This window comes from Triturus cristatus, chromosome 4_2 (assembly GCF_964204655.1).
Source record: "Triturus cristatus chromosome 4_2, aTriCri1.1, whole genome shotgun sequence".
NCBI classification, from domain to species: Eukaryota; Metazoa; Chordata; class Amphibia; order Caudata; family Salamandridae; genus Triturus; species Triturus cristatus.
This window is the reverse complement of record NC_140586.1, coordinates 69,632,661-69,649,390: the sequence shown is the minus strand read 5'-3', so window position 1 is coordinate 69,649,390 and position 16,730 is coordinate 69,632,661. Positions and strand designations below refer to the sequence as shown.

Here is a 16,730-nt window from a genome sequence, read left to right as displayed (position 1 = left end):
AAGAGGTGGTAAACAATCAAGAGGTCATGTGTTAATAATATCTTTGGCCTGCAGACCCGCATGGGAATGAGTCTTTTCTTGGTCTGAGCCGGAATGAGCCTTTCTCTGCCCAGGTAGGAAAGGGTCTTGGTATTTGGAGGAATGGTCTTTTCTTGATCAGACCTGAGGAGTAATGTGCTTTCTTTGCATGGGGTAGAGCGGTCCTTTCTTAGTTTGGTAAGGTTTTGGCATTTTGTGGCCTGTGCCTCTCTTGATTTTAAACAAATTACATTGGTCATAAGAGCAAATGTTTGCTCGGTAACCTAAATTATTTTATTCTTTCCAAATAGTATCTTCGTGTCATTTTGCAATTGAATTTACCTAATGATTTGTACTGTATTGTACGCAATACAATACGATACCTAATGCTTGTTCTTTCGTTGTGGAAGAATTACAAAAGTATGCCAGTACTGCTTTCAGGAGAAATGAGAAGGTTTGTTTGTCAAAAGCGTCATATCTCAATAATACAATGAAAGACATATCAGCTGCTCCTAAAGAATTGATTTCATGGTGATGGTCACTGGGAGGACCTTTCTCTTTAGCCCTGTTAAGAAGCCATGTACAACAGGGCCCGTGAAGACGATATCTCAGAGAGAGACTTCCAGCAGGCCATGACTGCTGAGAGTTGAATTCTCAAGGAAGAATACGGCAAGCCCACAGTGGATAGATGTAATCGTTAATGTGCTTATCGCACCTTGTAACAGGGAAGAGGGTTGTGCCGCTTGCTATTTCACCTCCAGTTAGGGAACCTTTTCGACTTAAGAATAGTATGCCCTTGTGGAGGGGTATTTAGTAATCACTTAATGTTCTATGCAGTTTACAGTCTGTCATTTTTGGTGGCTACCAGACACAAGCTGTAAGAAATTGGATTATTATTTGGAGTGGGTGATTCCCCACCTCAAGCAATAATCACAACCTTTGTTATGGTGAGCCCTTAAAGCCACTAAATTAACCGGAGCTCAATCGCCTGGTAGGTGTACTATACTTAGGGCAGAGTGTAAGGTACCTATGCAATACCAAAACAGTAATTAAGCAAAAATACAAAATAAGAAAAACCCAAAAGCAAATAAGAAAAATAGAGTAAAATGTAATTTAACAAATGACACCAAAATGATAAGAATGCAATAAATGACACTGGGGATATGATTTTTTAAAGATTTAAGTAGGACTAACCGAAGAAGCACAAAGTGCCAGTGATACTTGATGGGCGCAGTAGACCGGGACTTAAGCGCAATTTAAGGTTGGCCGTGCTGGAGCCCACATCGGATACACCACTCAGGTTTGTACTGGTCAAGGATTTTACCTTCTGACTTACAGCCTGATTTAGAGTTTGGCAAATGGGAATTTATTTTGTGAGGGCAACAGAGTAAACTACGTTTTCCTGCGGGAGTACCCCCCGACACATTTTGAGTTGTCCGCTGGCCCAATTGACATCTTTTGCATTTACAGGGACCGCCATAAATGCATTGAAAGTTTGACAGATGGCTGCGTAATCCATACGTCAAACTTTCAACATTTTTATTTTCTTATGAAAATAAAAGCAACAGTTGGGGGTCATTTTGCATTTTCCACTCCGGTTACCACCTGGCAGTGATGGATAGTGACAACTGGCCATATGTTCACCCACTCTAAATAGGGTGAGCGAACACATGACCAAACCTGAGACAGCCCTTACTCCGGTGGGCCACTGGAGGTGTATGTAGGTGGCAGAGACAAAGTAGTCTGCAGCACAGAAGTGTCTCACAGAGGTCCAGGGTTATCATTAACCCTGGACAATGAATTCCGCTCCAGAAGGTGCAGAGATTTGATAACTACGCTCTTCATTGAAAACACGGAATTCATGCAAGAATTTTCACTCCGTTACACAATGGAGTTACCTACTGTACCTACACCCCTTTTGTAAATCAACTTTACCTTTACATGCTCAAAAGCATATAACCAATTCACTCATGTGAACTTTGAAAAACATCAGGCAATGAGAGAGGTGATGATTTTGCGGTCAACCCTTACCTAGGGGGAGGGAAAGCAGATGCCTTGAACACAAAGAGCACATCATGCGGAACGATTCGGTGGTGGTCCCATCCTCCTAGGACCAACCCAAGCAAAGTTATGGGCAAAAATACAATGCCAACCAAAGGCCCAGCAAATCATTATGGGGCGAGCTTCTAGAGTTTAGTGAAAATTATAGTATTAGCTCTCGAGAGCCTGCCCCTTGAGGAATGTTTTGATATTGGATACTATAATATTCACTGCACTCTAGAATATCGTCCCATAATGCTTTGCAGGGCCTTTGGTTGGGATTGTATTTTTGCCCATACCTGTGCTTGGGGTGGTCCTAGAAGGATGGGACCACCACCGAATCATTTCAGCATGATGTGCTCTTTGTGTTTAAGGCATCTGCTTGGTCCTCTCCCTGGGTTAGGAATGACCCCAAAATCATCACGTCTTTAACTGATTGCTATTTTTCATTTTCACTGTTGTGAGATGACTATATGCTTTTTAGCATGTTAAGATAGAATCATTTATTGTTGAATTAAAGGCACTGCTTGCTATATTTTCAATTTTCTGAGATGGCTATATGTATTTTAGCACGCAAAGATAAAAAAACTTTTAACGAAAGATACACCTTTCATTAATACACGACAACGGAGTTCATGCATAAACTCTGGAGTAAGCTACTACACCCACATTCCATTGATAAAACAATTTTTCCTTTACATGCTACAAAGCATGTAACCAATTCACAAAAGTGAGCTTTGAAAAATATCATTCAATGAGAGAGGTGATGAATTTGGGGTCCCCCCTAACCTAGGGGGAGGACCAAGCAGGTGCCTTGAACACAAAGAGCACATCATGCTCAATGATTGTGGTGGTCCCATCCTCCTACGACCACCCCAAGCAAAGTTATGGGCAAAAATACAATGCCAACCAAAGGCCCAGCAAAGCATTATGGGAGGAAATTCTAGAGTTTAGTGAATATTATTGTATTAGCTCTCAGCTGAGCCCGAGAGCCTGCCCCTTGAGGAATGTTTTGATATTGCATACTATATTATTCACTGCACTCTAGAATATCGTCCCGTAATGCTTGCAGGGCCTTTGGTTGGGATTGTATTTTTGCCCATAACTGTGCTTAGGGGTGGTCCTAGGAGGATAGGACCACCACCAAATAATGTCAGCATGATGTGCTCTTTGTGTTCAAGGCATCTGCTTGGTCCTCTCCCTAGCTTAGGAAGGACCCCAAAATCATCACGTCTCTCACTGCTTGTTATTTTTCATTTTCACTTTTGTGAGATGACTATATCCATTTTGGTATGTATAGATAGAATCGTTTATCGTTTAATTGAAGGCACTGTTTGCTATATTTTCATTTTTATGAGATGGCTATATGTATTTTAGCATGCAAAGGTACATTTATTTATTTTTACTAAATGTATGTGAGAGTTGTGTTTAAAACTTTTATTAATACACACGACAATGGAGTTCATGCAAAAACTCTGGAATAAGCTACTGCACCCACGTTCCATTGATAAAACAATTTTATCTTTACATGCTACAAAGCTTGTAACCAATTCACAAAAGTGAGCTCTGAAAAATATCAGTCAATGAGAGAGGTGGTGATTTTGGGGTCCCCCTAACCTAGGGCGAGGACCAAGCAGGTGCCTTGAACACAAAGAGCATATCATGCTCAATGATTGTGGTGGTCCCATCCTCCTAGGACCATCCCAAGCAAAGTTATGGCAAAAAAACAATGCCAACCAAAGTCCCAGCAAAGCAATATGGGGCGACATTCTAAAGTTTAGTGAATATTATAGTATTAGAACTCAGCTGAGCCCGAGAGCCTGCCCCTTGGGGAATGTTTGGATATAGGATACTATAATATTCACTGCACCCTAGAATATTGTCCCATAATGCCTTGCAGGGCCTTTGGTTGGGGTTGTATTTTTTGCCCATAACTGTGCTTGGGGTGGTCCTAGGAGGATGGGACCACCACCAATCCTTCAGCATGATGTGCTCTTTGTGTTCAAGGCATCTGCTTGGTTCTTTCCCTAGGTTAGTGAGAACATCAAAATCATCACCTCTCTCACTGCTTGCTGTATTTTTATTTTGACTTTTGTGAGATGATTACATGCATTTTAGCATGTAATAATAGTTACTTGTTGTTTTACCAAGGATATGTGAGGTTTCTGTTGATTGTGGTGAGACGGGAGTTACGGAGCGGAATGAATTCACTGAGTTTTTGATCAATTTCGCAGAATTCCGTGTAGTGGTACTCCGCCAACTACACCCACCCTTAGTGATCATATAATAAATGCCACGTTTTCAGGATAGTTAGATAAAAGAAATGTACATACAGTTATCAGAAATGGAGCTGCATAGTCTAATTGGTGGTTATCATAAAAATCCGTCCTTCCTTTGGACACCCCTGAATATATCACTTTTAACGATAAACATACATTTTTCCGTTTTGCAACTTGCCATCCTATAAGTTTTTTATTTCCTTCTGTCCTGTAAAGCCTCCTACTTGGGATTATTTTATTCAAGCTTCTCTCCGGTGCAAGCTCTGGTGTTCCACCAGCTCACTGCACTATGCTAGAGTACCCAAACTGCCCTTCACTCTTCCCCAAGGAGTGATGTCTTGAATCTCTATGAGTAACTGCCTGGTTGAAGGCAGTGTGATAAATGCTCTTCATTGGAATGAACCCCGTCCAGCTCCCATAAGAACCAAGTATATGCTGGACCCCTGGGTATAGGCAGGCAAAGTGAATTGCCTAAGAGTATACATTGTGGTTCAGGAGGGATGCCAAGGTTCGACATAAGCTGACGCGGAACACAGACTAGCGACTGTACCTCCTTCAGAGGAGACGATTATTGAGAGACAGTGGATTTCACAACTCAATGATATCTCTCTCAAGCTGGTAGGCTTGGGGCAGAGTCATGGAAATGGCCTTGATTGACACTTTCTGAATGTGGCCCAGTTCATGAACTCTAGTCAGTCTCGGCTTAGAACAGTGAGAATCAGCTAAATACTTTGAAGCCACGCATAGGGGACTTTAAATAAGTGAAGTAGGGATTGTGCCAATATGCAGAACCAGGATGGGAAGGGAATGTATTTCCCCATATTTGCTGAGGGTGAGAGAGTGAGAAAAGCTTTCCTCATGGAGAAAAAAGTTTTCCCTGTGGAGAAAAAAATGTGTTTGCACAGGAGATTCATGTGTAGACTTCTGTACAGGGGAAATAGGAGCTCTTGGAACATTTCACATGACATTCCTAGCAGTACACCTGGAAACCTGTGTACACTATGGGAATGTTTGTGAATAGAAAAAAAACATAAAAGGATGCTTACACAGAGATGTAAATCTTTGTCTGTACTTATATGTTTTTTGCCGAGTAGGCCGCTACCGCTCTAGGCAGCCCTTATGATGGCACCACAGAGAGCCACAAGAGCGCATCTGAGTAGAACAAATGAACGAAAAAAAGGTTTTGATGCTAGGGAAAAGTGAGCAGGAAAATGTCATTTTTTGGGGGTCACTCCAAAGACAAATGACCTCACACTGTGCAGGCAGTTATGCAATTCTGCCCTTTCTGCCTTATCGTGATCTGCCATAATGTAATTCATTCAGTGAACTTGAGAATCTGCAAGTCCACTCCACATGTTGATGAAATTCCCCTATCAGAGCTGTGCTGGCTAGGGGCGCTTCAAAAGTGTAGTTCATCTTTAATTGACTACTACCCACTCGTGAGGTTGTAGTCCATTGATAGCAGGTCATTTTAGATCCATATCATAATTCGCCTGCTTGTACACATGACCGTAAGGTTGCTCAGTCTTGATATCCATCTAGACCTCGATAACTGTCTTGCCCTTGCCTACCATCATACATAGGCACTGGATGCGTTTCACTAGAATGACCTACAAAAACCCAGGAAGAAACCCAGTGAAGGTGTACTCGGCTGTGACTGGCTGTGGTTTAAACTTTCAAGAAAGCTGAGAGTAAGGTTAGCCCGTGCTTTCCACCAGTGTCCTCACAATACTATGAATACTGGCCCTCAGCGAGAAACGTATCATATCTGAACTCTGAGGAGAAGCTCTGTTGCACCAGCACAGATGGCTTTTTGTTTAGGATTTTGAGAAGTGCTTCTCCTGGGGTGTGCTTTGAGATGAGAGGAAGCTGAACTGCCCTGTTTGAGTGGAGCAGGCCTCTAACCAGGAGTACAAAAACACAAGGCCCATCAGTCTGATGCCCATACGAAGGTTGTCTTGAAAAAGTGAGCTGCCAATGAGCTACAAAGACTTTGCAGCCTCGCTGGTCTGATTTAACCCAAGGCCACCTTTGCTTCAACAAGGTTAAGGACCTGCAAAAGGAGTTGCAGGACTGTGAATGTGATGAGCCTACATTGTCCCCGACCAGTCTAGTACAACCACACACTGTTCGTTTGATCAATGTGCTGTCTGAGAAAGGCACATAAGTTTTCCTCTTCATCCTAGGCATTAGGGTCATGTCCTGTTGTTTCAAGCCTTTCACCTTGTACCCAGAACTGTTTCAGTCACAACTCTAGCCTTGACAGTTCTGGAAATATTGCTGTTTCAAGTCGCGATCTTCACTATAAACTTAAATCCTAGATCCACTGTCTCAGATGGAGTACCATTGAGTACTACAGATTTACTAACTCAAAATCTCTATCTGAGACCCACCACTTTTGATACAAAGACCTGTAAACTTTATTAGCCCAGCTCTAGTATGAATATTCCATCTCCTGAAAAATGATCCCAAGACCATTTGGGATAGGAACACGCCTTCTGCCATGAACTGGTTCCTGTACCCCAGACGCAGGCCACCAGCACAGCTGTGGCCCTCCGTCATTCCATGGACATCGAGACTTGGGCAGCTAATCAATTGGCATACTAATCCTACCGTTTTGACTCAGGTGGGATTCTGTATTTATCCTGGGAGGTGGACTTTTCAGTAACCTGAAATGTTGGAGGCATTTTACTGACTCTTGGCCACCTGCGCTCAAAGCCAGAGCCACAGAAACACTATCTCAAAGGCTAGGTTTTTTTCCGTCGCAGTTTAATACATTGTAACATTCTATCTGGCATGTTTCCTCCATTGACATTGATTATAATTGAAGTGCAAAGTCTATATTTAAAACCTTGAGCCAAGTCTCCATCCATTATGCTGAGGATTTGAATTTATCAATCCACCTAAATATCTCAACCTGTAGACTTGAGGCATGCCAATTGCTTACTCAGCAGTCATCTGTGACTAGGAACTTCAGTATATCCAAGGTTGGATCTCTGCGCCAGGAGGTAGTAGCATAGGGTTGTCGTAGGTGGATACAGGAAGGTCAAACCCATACTATAATTTCAGAATAACCACTAAGTATGTAAATAGTTTTCATTGACATTCATTGTATTTAAATTTATTGTATGAGGTTGCCCTGCAAATCTGGCATGGGTCTCTTTCTCTTCAATCTGTGAGGAGTGCCAAGTGTCAGAACCTTCTAGTGTTCCTAGTTTTCTATGGGGTGCTTTATTTTATCTGTAGTTGCCACCCATGGAGTTGACCTTTCTACCAGTGTTAACAGACCTTTGAGGACTGACCATAATCCTCGAGAGGGACAAGGCGAAAGGGGGACAGATTGTGCACGGATCTCATTAGGAGACATGCCATCCATAGCCAAGGGTTACAGTGAATAGAAGTGTATCTTTGTGGAGATGAAGCATTTCAGCCAAAAATCAGCCTACGAAGGCCTGTGAGCATGAGAGGCTTTAGATATGTGCTGCCTCTATTTTTAATAGAAAGGTTCCTCATAACTTTATCGCTCAACAGTATCTGTAAGCTGCAGAGCCAGGTGCGGGTGGCAAGCAGCACAAAAGTTGCCTAGAGTGTCCTTCTTTACCCCGTGTCTGTGCATTCTGCTGTTTCAGCAGCTTGGAAGGGGGAGCTGAGAGATGATGGAACAGTTAGTACATCTCTGGAAGTCTATCTGAAGGGAAAATGATAAAAATGGAGACAGTAGTTATACACTCGTTGGTATCAACCCCAAGTAGTTTGGAACCCTATTTTTTGGATTGTGAATCCCACACATTGTTTTTATCTTACCCTTTAAAGATTATGCATAGTAGACTTTACGGTTGCCTTCCCCTTGCAAGGTTTATTGCCTCATGATTTGCCTCCTTGTCGCTGTGATAATGTGTCTAAACAAAGCACAACTCACTTTACATTCTTCAGCCCACTCACATTCAGTTCCTCAGTTATCCTCCTTGGCTCCTATCCTGTGTAATAAAATCTGAGACAGCATCAGGACGGACTGGTGTTCCTGCAGCAACTTAGCAGAGCAGACATTTGTTATGCTTTCTTAAATTTTATAAGAATGGCATTCCCAATTAGGAAACAATTGAAGATATATATATGTGATTTCAGAATGTTTCTATGCTCTTATAATGATGAATTTTATTTTCTGAAGGCTGGTCTTAATATTGCCTTTTGGTACTTTTATTGACTTTATGCATACATTTCATAAATTGTATAATTATGTTCCTTTTGTGGCTTTTGCTGAATAAAGATTATTGACTGACTGATAAAAAAAAATAATCATATAAAAAAAATACAAATCAAACAGACGGTAGTGGCCCATGTCATAACAAAGAATTCCTCAACACAAGTTGCCTTAGCAATCAAATTTTTATTTAACGTGAAATTTCTTCGACCATGAATTGCCCACAGAGATTATTCTATTTTTCCCCAAATCCTTTCCCGGTATGATTTAACAAGTGCTAAACCCTAACGCAAATGTTATCCCTTTCTCTAGCTTTCATCCTCAACCTAACTCTGTTTTACCTTATCCCTTACCCTGCTAGTAACCCTCCATGTAACTCATACAAAAATCAAACTCTTATCCTAAATCCTGACCTTTCCCTGATAGCTTCCAGTATTCTAGCCCAAACCATATATTTTTGTAACATATATTTTCTTATTTCAATGACAATTAAAAAGAATCTTAGTGGTGACTTTCCTAATTTTCTCCTTTTGTTGCATAAGAATGACTATTCTCCAATTACTATGCAGAGAGAATCTTGATTTCATTAAAGACAACGACAGAGAGCTGCATAATGGTAGCCTCCGGTCTTGTAATGAAATTCTGAATCAAGGTATTCTCTGTCACTGACATAATCTAATGCTGACATTAAAAGTAAATCAGTACATTTTGTTACGACAGTGTAATTTCGCATTATTCCCAGCACTTTGCGGTACACTTCTGACGTGAAATGCCTTAAATTACATCTCGTTGCATAATTTTCAATACGTTCCGGGAAAAATCATATTGTTGGAGTATAGGAACACGAAAGAACAGAACGCAAGTGGCTGCAATTCATGTATGGGCGGTTTAACACTATTTTCACTGCAAAAAATGTGCCCTAGTGTGACACATTTTACCCAAAAAACTGGCTCAATGCCAAGTTTGTGCTTTGTGTGATTTCATGTAAATTTCCTGAAATATAGCAAAATTGCGCAAAGGGAAATGAGGTGAATTTCACGTCCCTTCAAAATAATGAAACACTGGAGGTATTGCTCTGGCAAGCCATAACGAAGAACCCTAATAATACCGACCATGCCTGAAGTTCAGGATCAACTGAAACTTAAAGAGGCAGTGTTTTTCCTTATTTTCATTTGGAGTATTCGTCTTTTTTTAACATTGTCTCTGGAAACAGCCTAGTTACGGGGAACTACTGTACATTTTTACGATATGAAGGAATAGGCCTTCCTGAATTCGGATTTGAACGGGCCATTGGTGGGCCACTTTGGAACCGCTTTAACTGCCACCTGTTGTAGCAATGTGCCTGAACAGAAAGGGCTGGGAGCAGCTAGTGGTAGGAAAGCGTTGTGTTTGACATCAGGTTAGAGCTGGATGTGGGTTGAAAGGAGCCGAACACAGCCTCAGTTTATTCTCATTCTCCTTGTTTTCAGAACCCGCTGCAAGAATGGGGAGAGGAGGTGGAAGATGGAGCCATTTATGGTGTCACCTTAAGGAGAGTCAAGATGGAGCCTGACAGCGCTGATGGCGGGGGACATACGGTAAGGAGGGTGATGTGGGTGGCACTGGGCATACACGGTCTGTCTGCGTTAGAAGTGTGTGTACTGAGCATGACAAGCAGTCTTAGCGCTTGGCACTGTACAGGTCAGCAGCAATGTTGGTGAATGTATTAATCAGGGCTGGTAGTATTGCCAGTGGTTATACTGCTCAGCGTTAGCGGTGGGTATATTGCTCAGGGCTGGTAGTGTGAACAGTGGGTATGCTGCTCAGAACTGACAGTGTTAGCAGTGTGTGTGGAATTGTTAGCTGTAGATAAACTCCTCTAAACTGGCGACGTTAGCAGTGTGTGCGGCATTGTTAGCTGTGGATAAACTCCTCCCAACTGGCGGCATTAGCAGTGTGTGCGGCATTGTTAGCTGTGCATAAACTCCTCTCAACTGGCGGCGTTAGCAGTGCGTGCGGCATTGTTAGCTGTGGATAAACTCCTCCCAACTGGTGGTGTTAGCAGTGTGTGCGGCATTGTTAGCTGTGGATAAACTCCTCTCAACTGGCGGCGTTGGCAGTGTGTGCGGAATTGTTAGCTGTGGATAAACTCCTCTCAACTGGCGGCGTTAGCAGTGAGTGCGGCATTGTTACCTCTAGATAAACTCCTCCCAACTGGTGGTGTTAGCAGTGTGTGCGGCATTGTTAGCTGTGGATAAACTCCTCTCAACTGGCGGCGTTGGCAGTGTGTGCGGAATTGTTACCTGTGGATAAACTCCTCTCAACTTGCAGTGTTGGCAGTGAGTGCGGCATTGTTACCTCTGGATAAACTCCTCCCAACTGGCGGCATTGGCAGTGTGTGCGGAATAGTTAGCTGTGGATAAACTCCTCTTAACTGGCCGCGTTGGCAGTGTGTGCGGTATTGTTATCTGTGGATAAACCCCCCTCAACTGGCAGCATTGGCAGTGTGTGCAGCATTTTTAGCTGTGGATAAACTCCTCCCAACTGGAGGCGTTGGCAGTGTGTTTGGCATTCTTAGCTGTGGATAAACTCCTCCCAACTGGCGGCGTTAGCAGTGTGTGCGGCATTGTTAGCTGTGGATAAACTCCTCCCAACTGGCGGCGTTGGCAAAGTTTGCGGAATTGTTAGATGTTAAACTCCTCTCAACTGGCGGTGTTAGCAGTGTGTGCGGCATTGTTACCTGTGGATAAACTCCTCCCAACTGGAGTCGTTAGCAGTGTGTGCGGCATTGTTAGCTTTGGATAAACTCCTCTCAACTGGCGGCGTTGGTAGTGTGTATGGAATAGTTAGCTGTTGATAAACTCCTCTTAACTGGCAGCGTGTGCGGCATTGTTAGCTGTGGATAAACCCCCCTCAACCGGTGGAGTTGGCAGTGTATGTGGCATTGTTAGCTGTGGATAAACTCCTCTCAACTGGCGGCGTTGGCAGCGTGCGCGGCATTGTTAGCTGTGGATAAACTCCTCTCAACTGACCAGTGTGTCTGGAATTGTTAGCTGTGGATAAACTCCTCCCAACTGGTGGCGTTAGCCCTGTGTGCGGCATTGTTAGTTGTGGATAAAGTCCTCCCAATTGGCGGTGATAGCAGTGTGTGCGGCATTGTTAGCTGTGGATAAACTCCTCTCAACTGGCGGCATTGGCAGTGTGTACGGAATTGTTAGCTGTGGATAAACTCCTCTTAACTTGCAGTGTTGGCAGTGTGTGCGTCATTGTTACCTCTGGATAAACTCCTCCCAACTGGCGGCGTTGGCAGTGTGTGCGGCATTGTTAGCTGTGGATAAACTCCTCTCAACTGGCGGCGTTGGCAGTGTGTGCGGAATAATTAGCTGTGGATAAACTCCTCTTAACTGGCAGCGTGTGCGGCATTGTTAGCTGTGGATAAGCCCCCCTCAACTGGCGGCGTTGGCAGTGTGTGCGGCATTATTAGCTGTGGATAAACTCCTCCCAACTGGAGGTGTTGGCAGTGTGTTTGGCATTGTTAGCTGTAGATAAACTCCTCCCAAAAGGCGGCGTTAGCAGTGTGTGCTGCATTGTTAGCTGTGGATAAACTCCTCCCAACTGGCGCCGTTGGCAGTGTGTGCGGAATCGTTAGCTGTGGATAAACTCCTCTCAACTGGCGCCGTTAGCAGTGTGTGTGGCATTGTTACCTGTGGATAAACTCCTCCCAACTGGCGTCGTTGGCAGTGTGTGCGGCATTGTTAGCTGTGGATAAACTCCTCTCAACTGGCGGCGTTGGCAGTGTGTGCGGCATTGTTAGCTGTGGATAAACTCCTCTCAACTGGCGGCGTTGGCAGTGTGTGCGGCATTGTTAGCTGTGGATAAACTCCTCTCAACTGGCGGCGTTAGCAGTGTGTGCGGCATTGTTAGCTGTGAATAAACTCCTCTCAACTGGCAGCGTTGACAGTGTGTGCGGCATTGTTAGCCGTGGATAAACTCCTCTCAACTGGCAGTGTTGGCAGTGTGTGCGGCATTGTTATCTGTGAATATACTCCTCGCAACGGGTGGCGTTGGCTGTGTGTGCAAATTGTTAGCTGTGGATAAGCTCCTCTCAACTGGTGGCGTTAGCAGTGTGTGTGGCATTGTTAGCTGTGAATAAACTCCTCTCAACTGGCAGCGTTGACAGTGTGTGCGGCATTGTTAGCCGTGGATAAACTCCTCTCAACTGGCAGCATTGGTAGTGTGTGCGGCATTGTTAGCCGTGGATAAACTACTCTCAACTGGCAGTGTGTGCGGCATTGTTAGCTGTGGATAAACTCCTCTCAACTGGCGGCGTTAGCAGTGTGTGCGGCATTGTTAGCTGTGAATAAACTCCTCTCAACTGGCAGCGTTGACAGTGTGTGCGGCATTGTTAGCCGTGGATAAACTCCTCTCAACTGGCAGTGTTGGCAGTGTGTGCGGCATTGTTATCTGTGAATATACTCCTCGCAACGGGTGGCGTTGGCTGTGTGTGCAAATTGTTAGCTGTGGATAAGCTCCTCTCAACTGGTGGCGTTAGCAGTGTGTGTGGCATTGTTAGCCGTGGATAAACTCCTCTCAACTGGCAGCATTGGTAGTGTGTGCGGCATTGTTAGCCGTGGATAAACTACTCTCAACTGGCAGTGTGTGCGGCATTGTTAGCTGTGGATAAACTCCTCTCAACTGGCGGCGTTAGCAGTGTGTGCGGCATTGTTAGCTGTGAATAAACTCCTCTCAACTGGCAGCGTTGACAGTGTGTGCGGCATTGTTAGCCGTGGATAAACTCCTCTCAACTGGCAGTGTTGGCAGTGTGTGCGGCATTGTTATCTGTGAATATACTCCTCGCAACGGGTGGCGTTGGCTGTGTGTGCAAATTGTTAGCTGTGGATAAGCTCCTCTCAACTGGTGGCGTTAGCAGTGTGTGTGGCATTGTTAGCTGTGAATAAACTCCTCTCAACTGGCAGCGTTGACAGTGTGTGCGGCATTGTTAGCCGTGGATAAACTCCTCTCAACTGGCGGCATTGGCAGTGTGTGCGGCATTGTTAGCCGTGGATAAACTACTCTCAACTGGCAGTGTTGGCGGCATTGTTATCTGTGGATATACTCCTCGCAACTGGTGGCGTTGGCTGTGTGTGCGGAATTGTTAGATGTGGATAAACTCCTCTCAACTTGCAGTTTTGGCAGTGTGTGCGGCATTGTTAGCTGTGGATAAACTCCTCTCAATTGGCCTGTGTGTTTGGCATTGTTAGCTGTGGATAAACTCTTCTCAACTGGCAGTGTTGGCTGTGCATGCAGTTCTCAGGGTTGGTAGTGTTTTGAGTCTGTTGAGTGCCCGAGCTGCATTGTTAGTAGTGAGTTTACTAGTTTGAGCTGGCAGTGTTAGAAGCATGTGCTCTGCTCAGGGCTGGCAGTGTTAGGAATGGGTATATTGTTCAGGGCTGCAGTGTTAACAGTGAGTTTGCTGCTTAGAGTTGGCAGTGTTAGTGTGAATGCCGTGCAGTACTGGCAGTAACTAACCATATTGGCTACAGCTGGCAGTGTTAGCATTGGAAATAGAGTCAGGGTGGGCAGAGTGTGCCCTTGGCTCACCGCCTACATTTTCACTCTACCTAAAACCACTGTTCTATGCTGAAGCACAGTAGCCCATGATTCAGTTCTCTTCCTGTGTCTCATTTCCTGCTCTTTTTCATGTTCCAGGTGGACCCGGAGGCGCCTCTCATGCCCGGCTGTGGGTTCGTCCAATACAAGACTTGCAAACTGCGCACGCTGAAGGCCGGAAGCTTAGAGAAGCTGGTAGAGAACCTCATTGCCACAGATGGGGGCAGTGACAACACCTACATACCCTGTTTCTTGGCCACGTACCGGGCCTTCACCTCCATCGAAGCAGTGCTGGCCCTGCTGCTGGATAGGTGTGTACTTAGTCAATGCAGGAAGTGCTACGGTTAAATATCCACACTGATGATGGGCTGCCACAGGTCTAAATGGCCATTTCTGGTCCACATGCTGGGCCTTCACCTCCATTAAGGTTGTGCAGGCACTACTTCGGTATCCTCCTTTCTAAACACCCATTGATCTTCAGGTCCACTGCGGTGTGCTGGCATTGCTGTTGGACAGTTCACCGTGCAGAGAATCTTGCACAACAAACATGACCGTCTATAAAGGAATTATGAAGGGTAAGGATGTATTCACACACCCTGAGAACAGGGCAGTGATCTACAGTCCTACATGCCACGTTTCCTGGCCATCTACCAGTTTTTTAGCTCCATGAGAAGGTGCTGGTGCTCCTGTGCGAAAGGATATGGCTTTGACAATCATGGGGTATTTTCGTCTCTAAAGAATAAACATGGCAGACAGTCCAGGAGCTGGGAGGGGGATGGGGAGGAATGAATCAATCAATTCTTCATTTGTATGATTAATAAAGACCATTACAAAATCCTCTAATTCCACATACTAAAAAACATTAGAAAGTAACTTAGCATTGTTTTCAAACATGTTTCTAGAGAGAAGAACAGAAAAGCAAGAAAACGAATTACATGTCCCTTAAGGACTACATGAAAGGGCTAGCTGTGACAGACATGACCGCATTCTACTACTACCTCAGGATTATCTTTATACATATTATGTAATGTCTAGAAGTAATAGCTAATCGCAATCCTGTAAAAACATACATGTTAAGACATACGTATTAAAACATGGGTATCAAAACCTTCAAACCAAAGCATACGTATCTGGACATACGCTTCGCTAAAAGAGTATGTAGGCCCCCAAAGTGCGTTAAATAATTGTAGTGCTGTCGAATGTTGGTACGGCTTACGTCAGAGTGGCGTTTCAAATGACTGTATTTTCCTGCCACTCTTAACTTTTGAATGTAAATCAGATCTCAATTAAATTAAAAACAGGCATGTTAATGAACACTGGGTAGCTGCCAGGAGTACAGGCGCGGCCTCCGGGCCACTCATCTTGTCTTATCTTAACCTAGACAATGGCAGTGATGCAAGGCAGGTAAGGCACTTGCCACCCGCACCGCCCCGCAGATGGTTAAATTATACCTGGCTGTCAGCTCTGAGAGGGAGCAGCAAACAGGCCTACATCCCTTGAATCCTGGGAATGTCCCAAGTCTTCCTCTTCCTCTTCACCAAACCCTTTCTACTACTGCATTTAGATTACAAATGTGAACCTTGACAAATGTTTGATGTACCTAACTCTACACCACAAATATATACACCGTAAAGGGAGTCCACTACGCATACTGAAGAAGGAATAGTAGTCACCTCCTTGTGCTCGGTTCAGTGCTTACTGTCCACACAGAGATCATTAGCTCCACCCGCTTGATGTTGGCACTACTGCGCAACAGGTGCTAGCCACGTGTCACTGCCAAAGTTACGCATTAAATATGGTGGACAGCAAAGGAACAGGGAATGGATAAGGCTATCGATGGGAAAACTGTGAAAATACCTAGGGCTACATCTCAGGTATCCTTACAGCCTCACCAGCTCTCTCTCAGTGCCATACAACACAGACATGATGGATACTATAGTAGCTGTGAGGAGGCACACACTGAGGAGGGAGCATGGAAAGGGGAAAGAGAGCCTGGAAGCAGGTGTGGCATTGGAGGGCGATAGAGCAAGAGATCGTCAGGAAGGAAGCAAGAGAGGGAGGCAGAGATGCTTGCAGAAGAAGAGTGCAAAGTAGAGGAAAAGGTTAATGAGGGGGAGAGGTGAAGAAACTTGTGAGCTGAAGACAGACACAAAAGAAAAGAGAAATAAATGGAGCATGATGGGAGGAAAGGACGAATAATGAAAGAATATTTATGTAGAGAAAAGTGGTGTAGAAGGAGGAAAATCGAAAATCTGTGGCTCTAGCGAGGAGGAAGGTAAGAAGGGTTAATGCATACTCGACTGCCAATTCAGAAAATTTTGCAGTTTTAAGTAGACAATTAAGTGCATTGTTTTTTTCTCTATTGAAAGAAGTAGAAGGTTTTTTAGGTAGATGTGGAGAAAGCTGGTAAAATCATGTCCGTTCTGGGCAAATTACAGGTAGTATGTCTGCACAGTAGGTAGAGTTGGGGACACCGATCAGGTGTTAAGGTCTCCTATAGTGTAAATGAAGTCAAGCGTTATCCAAGTGATTTAAATCGAAATCTAGAAATGTAGGCACTCTCTACCCCCAGAGTACCTGTCTCCTACTATTGCATCAGGGTA

The 16,730-nt window shown here is 44.3% G+C and overlaps 1 protein-coding gene across 6 annotated transcripts in view; it reads left to right on the top strand.

Annotated features, from left to right (window-relative positions):
* The window catches only part of RGL3 (ral guanine nucleotide dissociation stimulator like 3), a 378,735-nt gene that overhangs the window by 233,109 nt on the left and 128,896 nt on the right, over positions 1 to 16,730 (top strand). For all 6 annotated transcript variants that reach the window (XM_085600548.1, XM_085600547.1, XM_085600546.1 and 3 more), the window contains 2 exons: positions 10,008 to 10,115; positions 14,227 to 14,438. In XM_085600548.1, the coding sequence (XP_085456674.1) occupies positions 10,008 to 10,115; positions 14,227 to 14,438 (320 nt within the window). The remainder of the gene's footprint in view (positions 1 to 10,007; positions 10,116 to 14,226; positions 14,439 to 16,730) is intronic.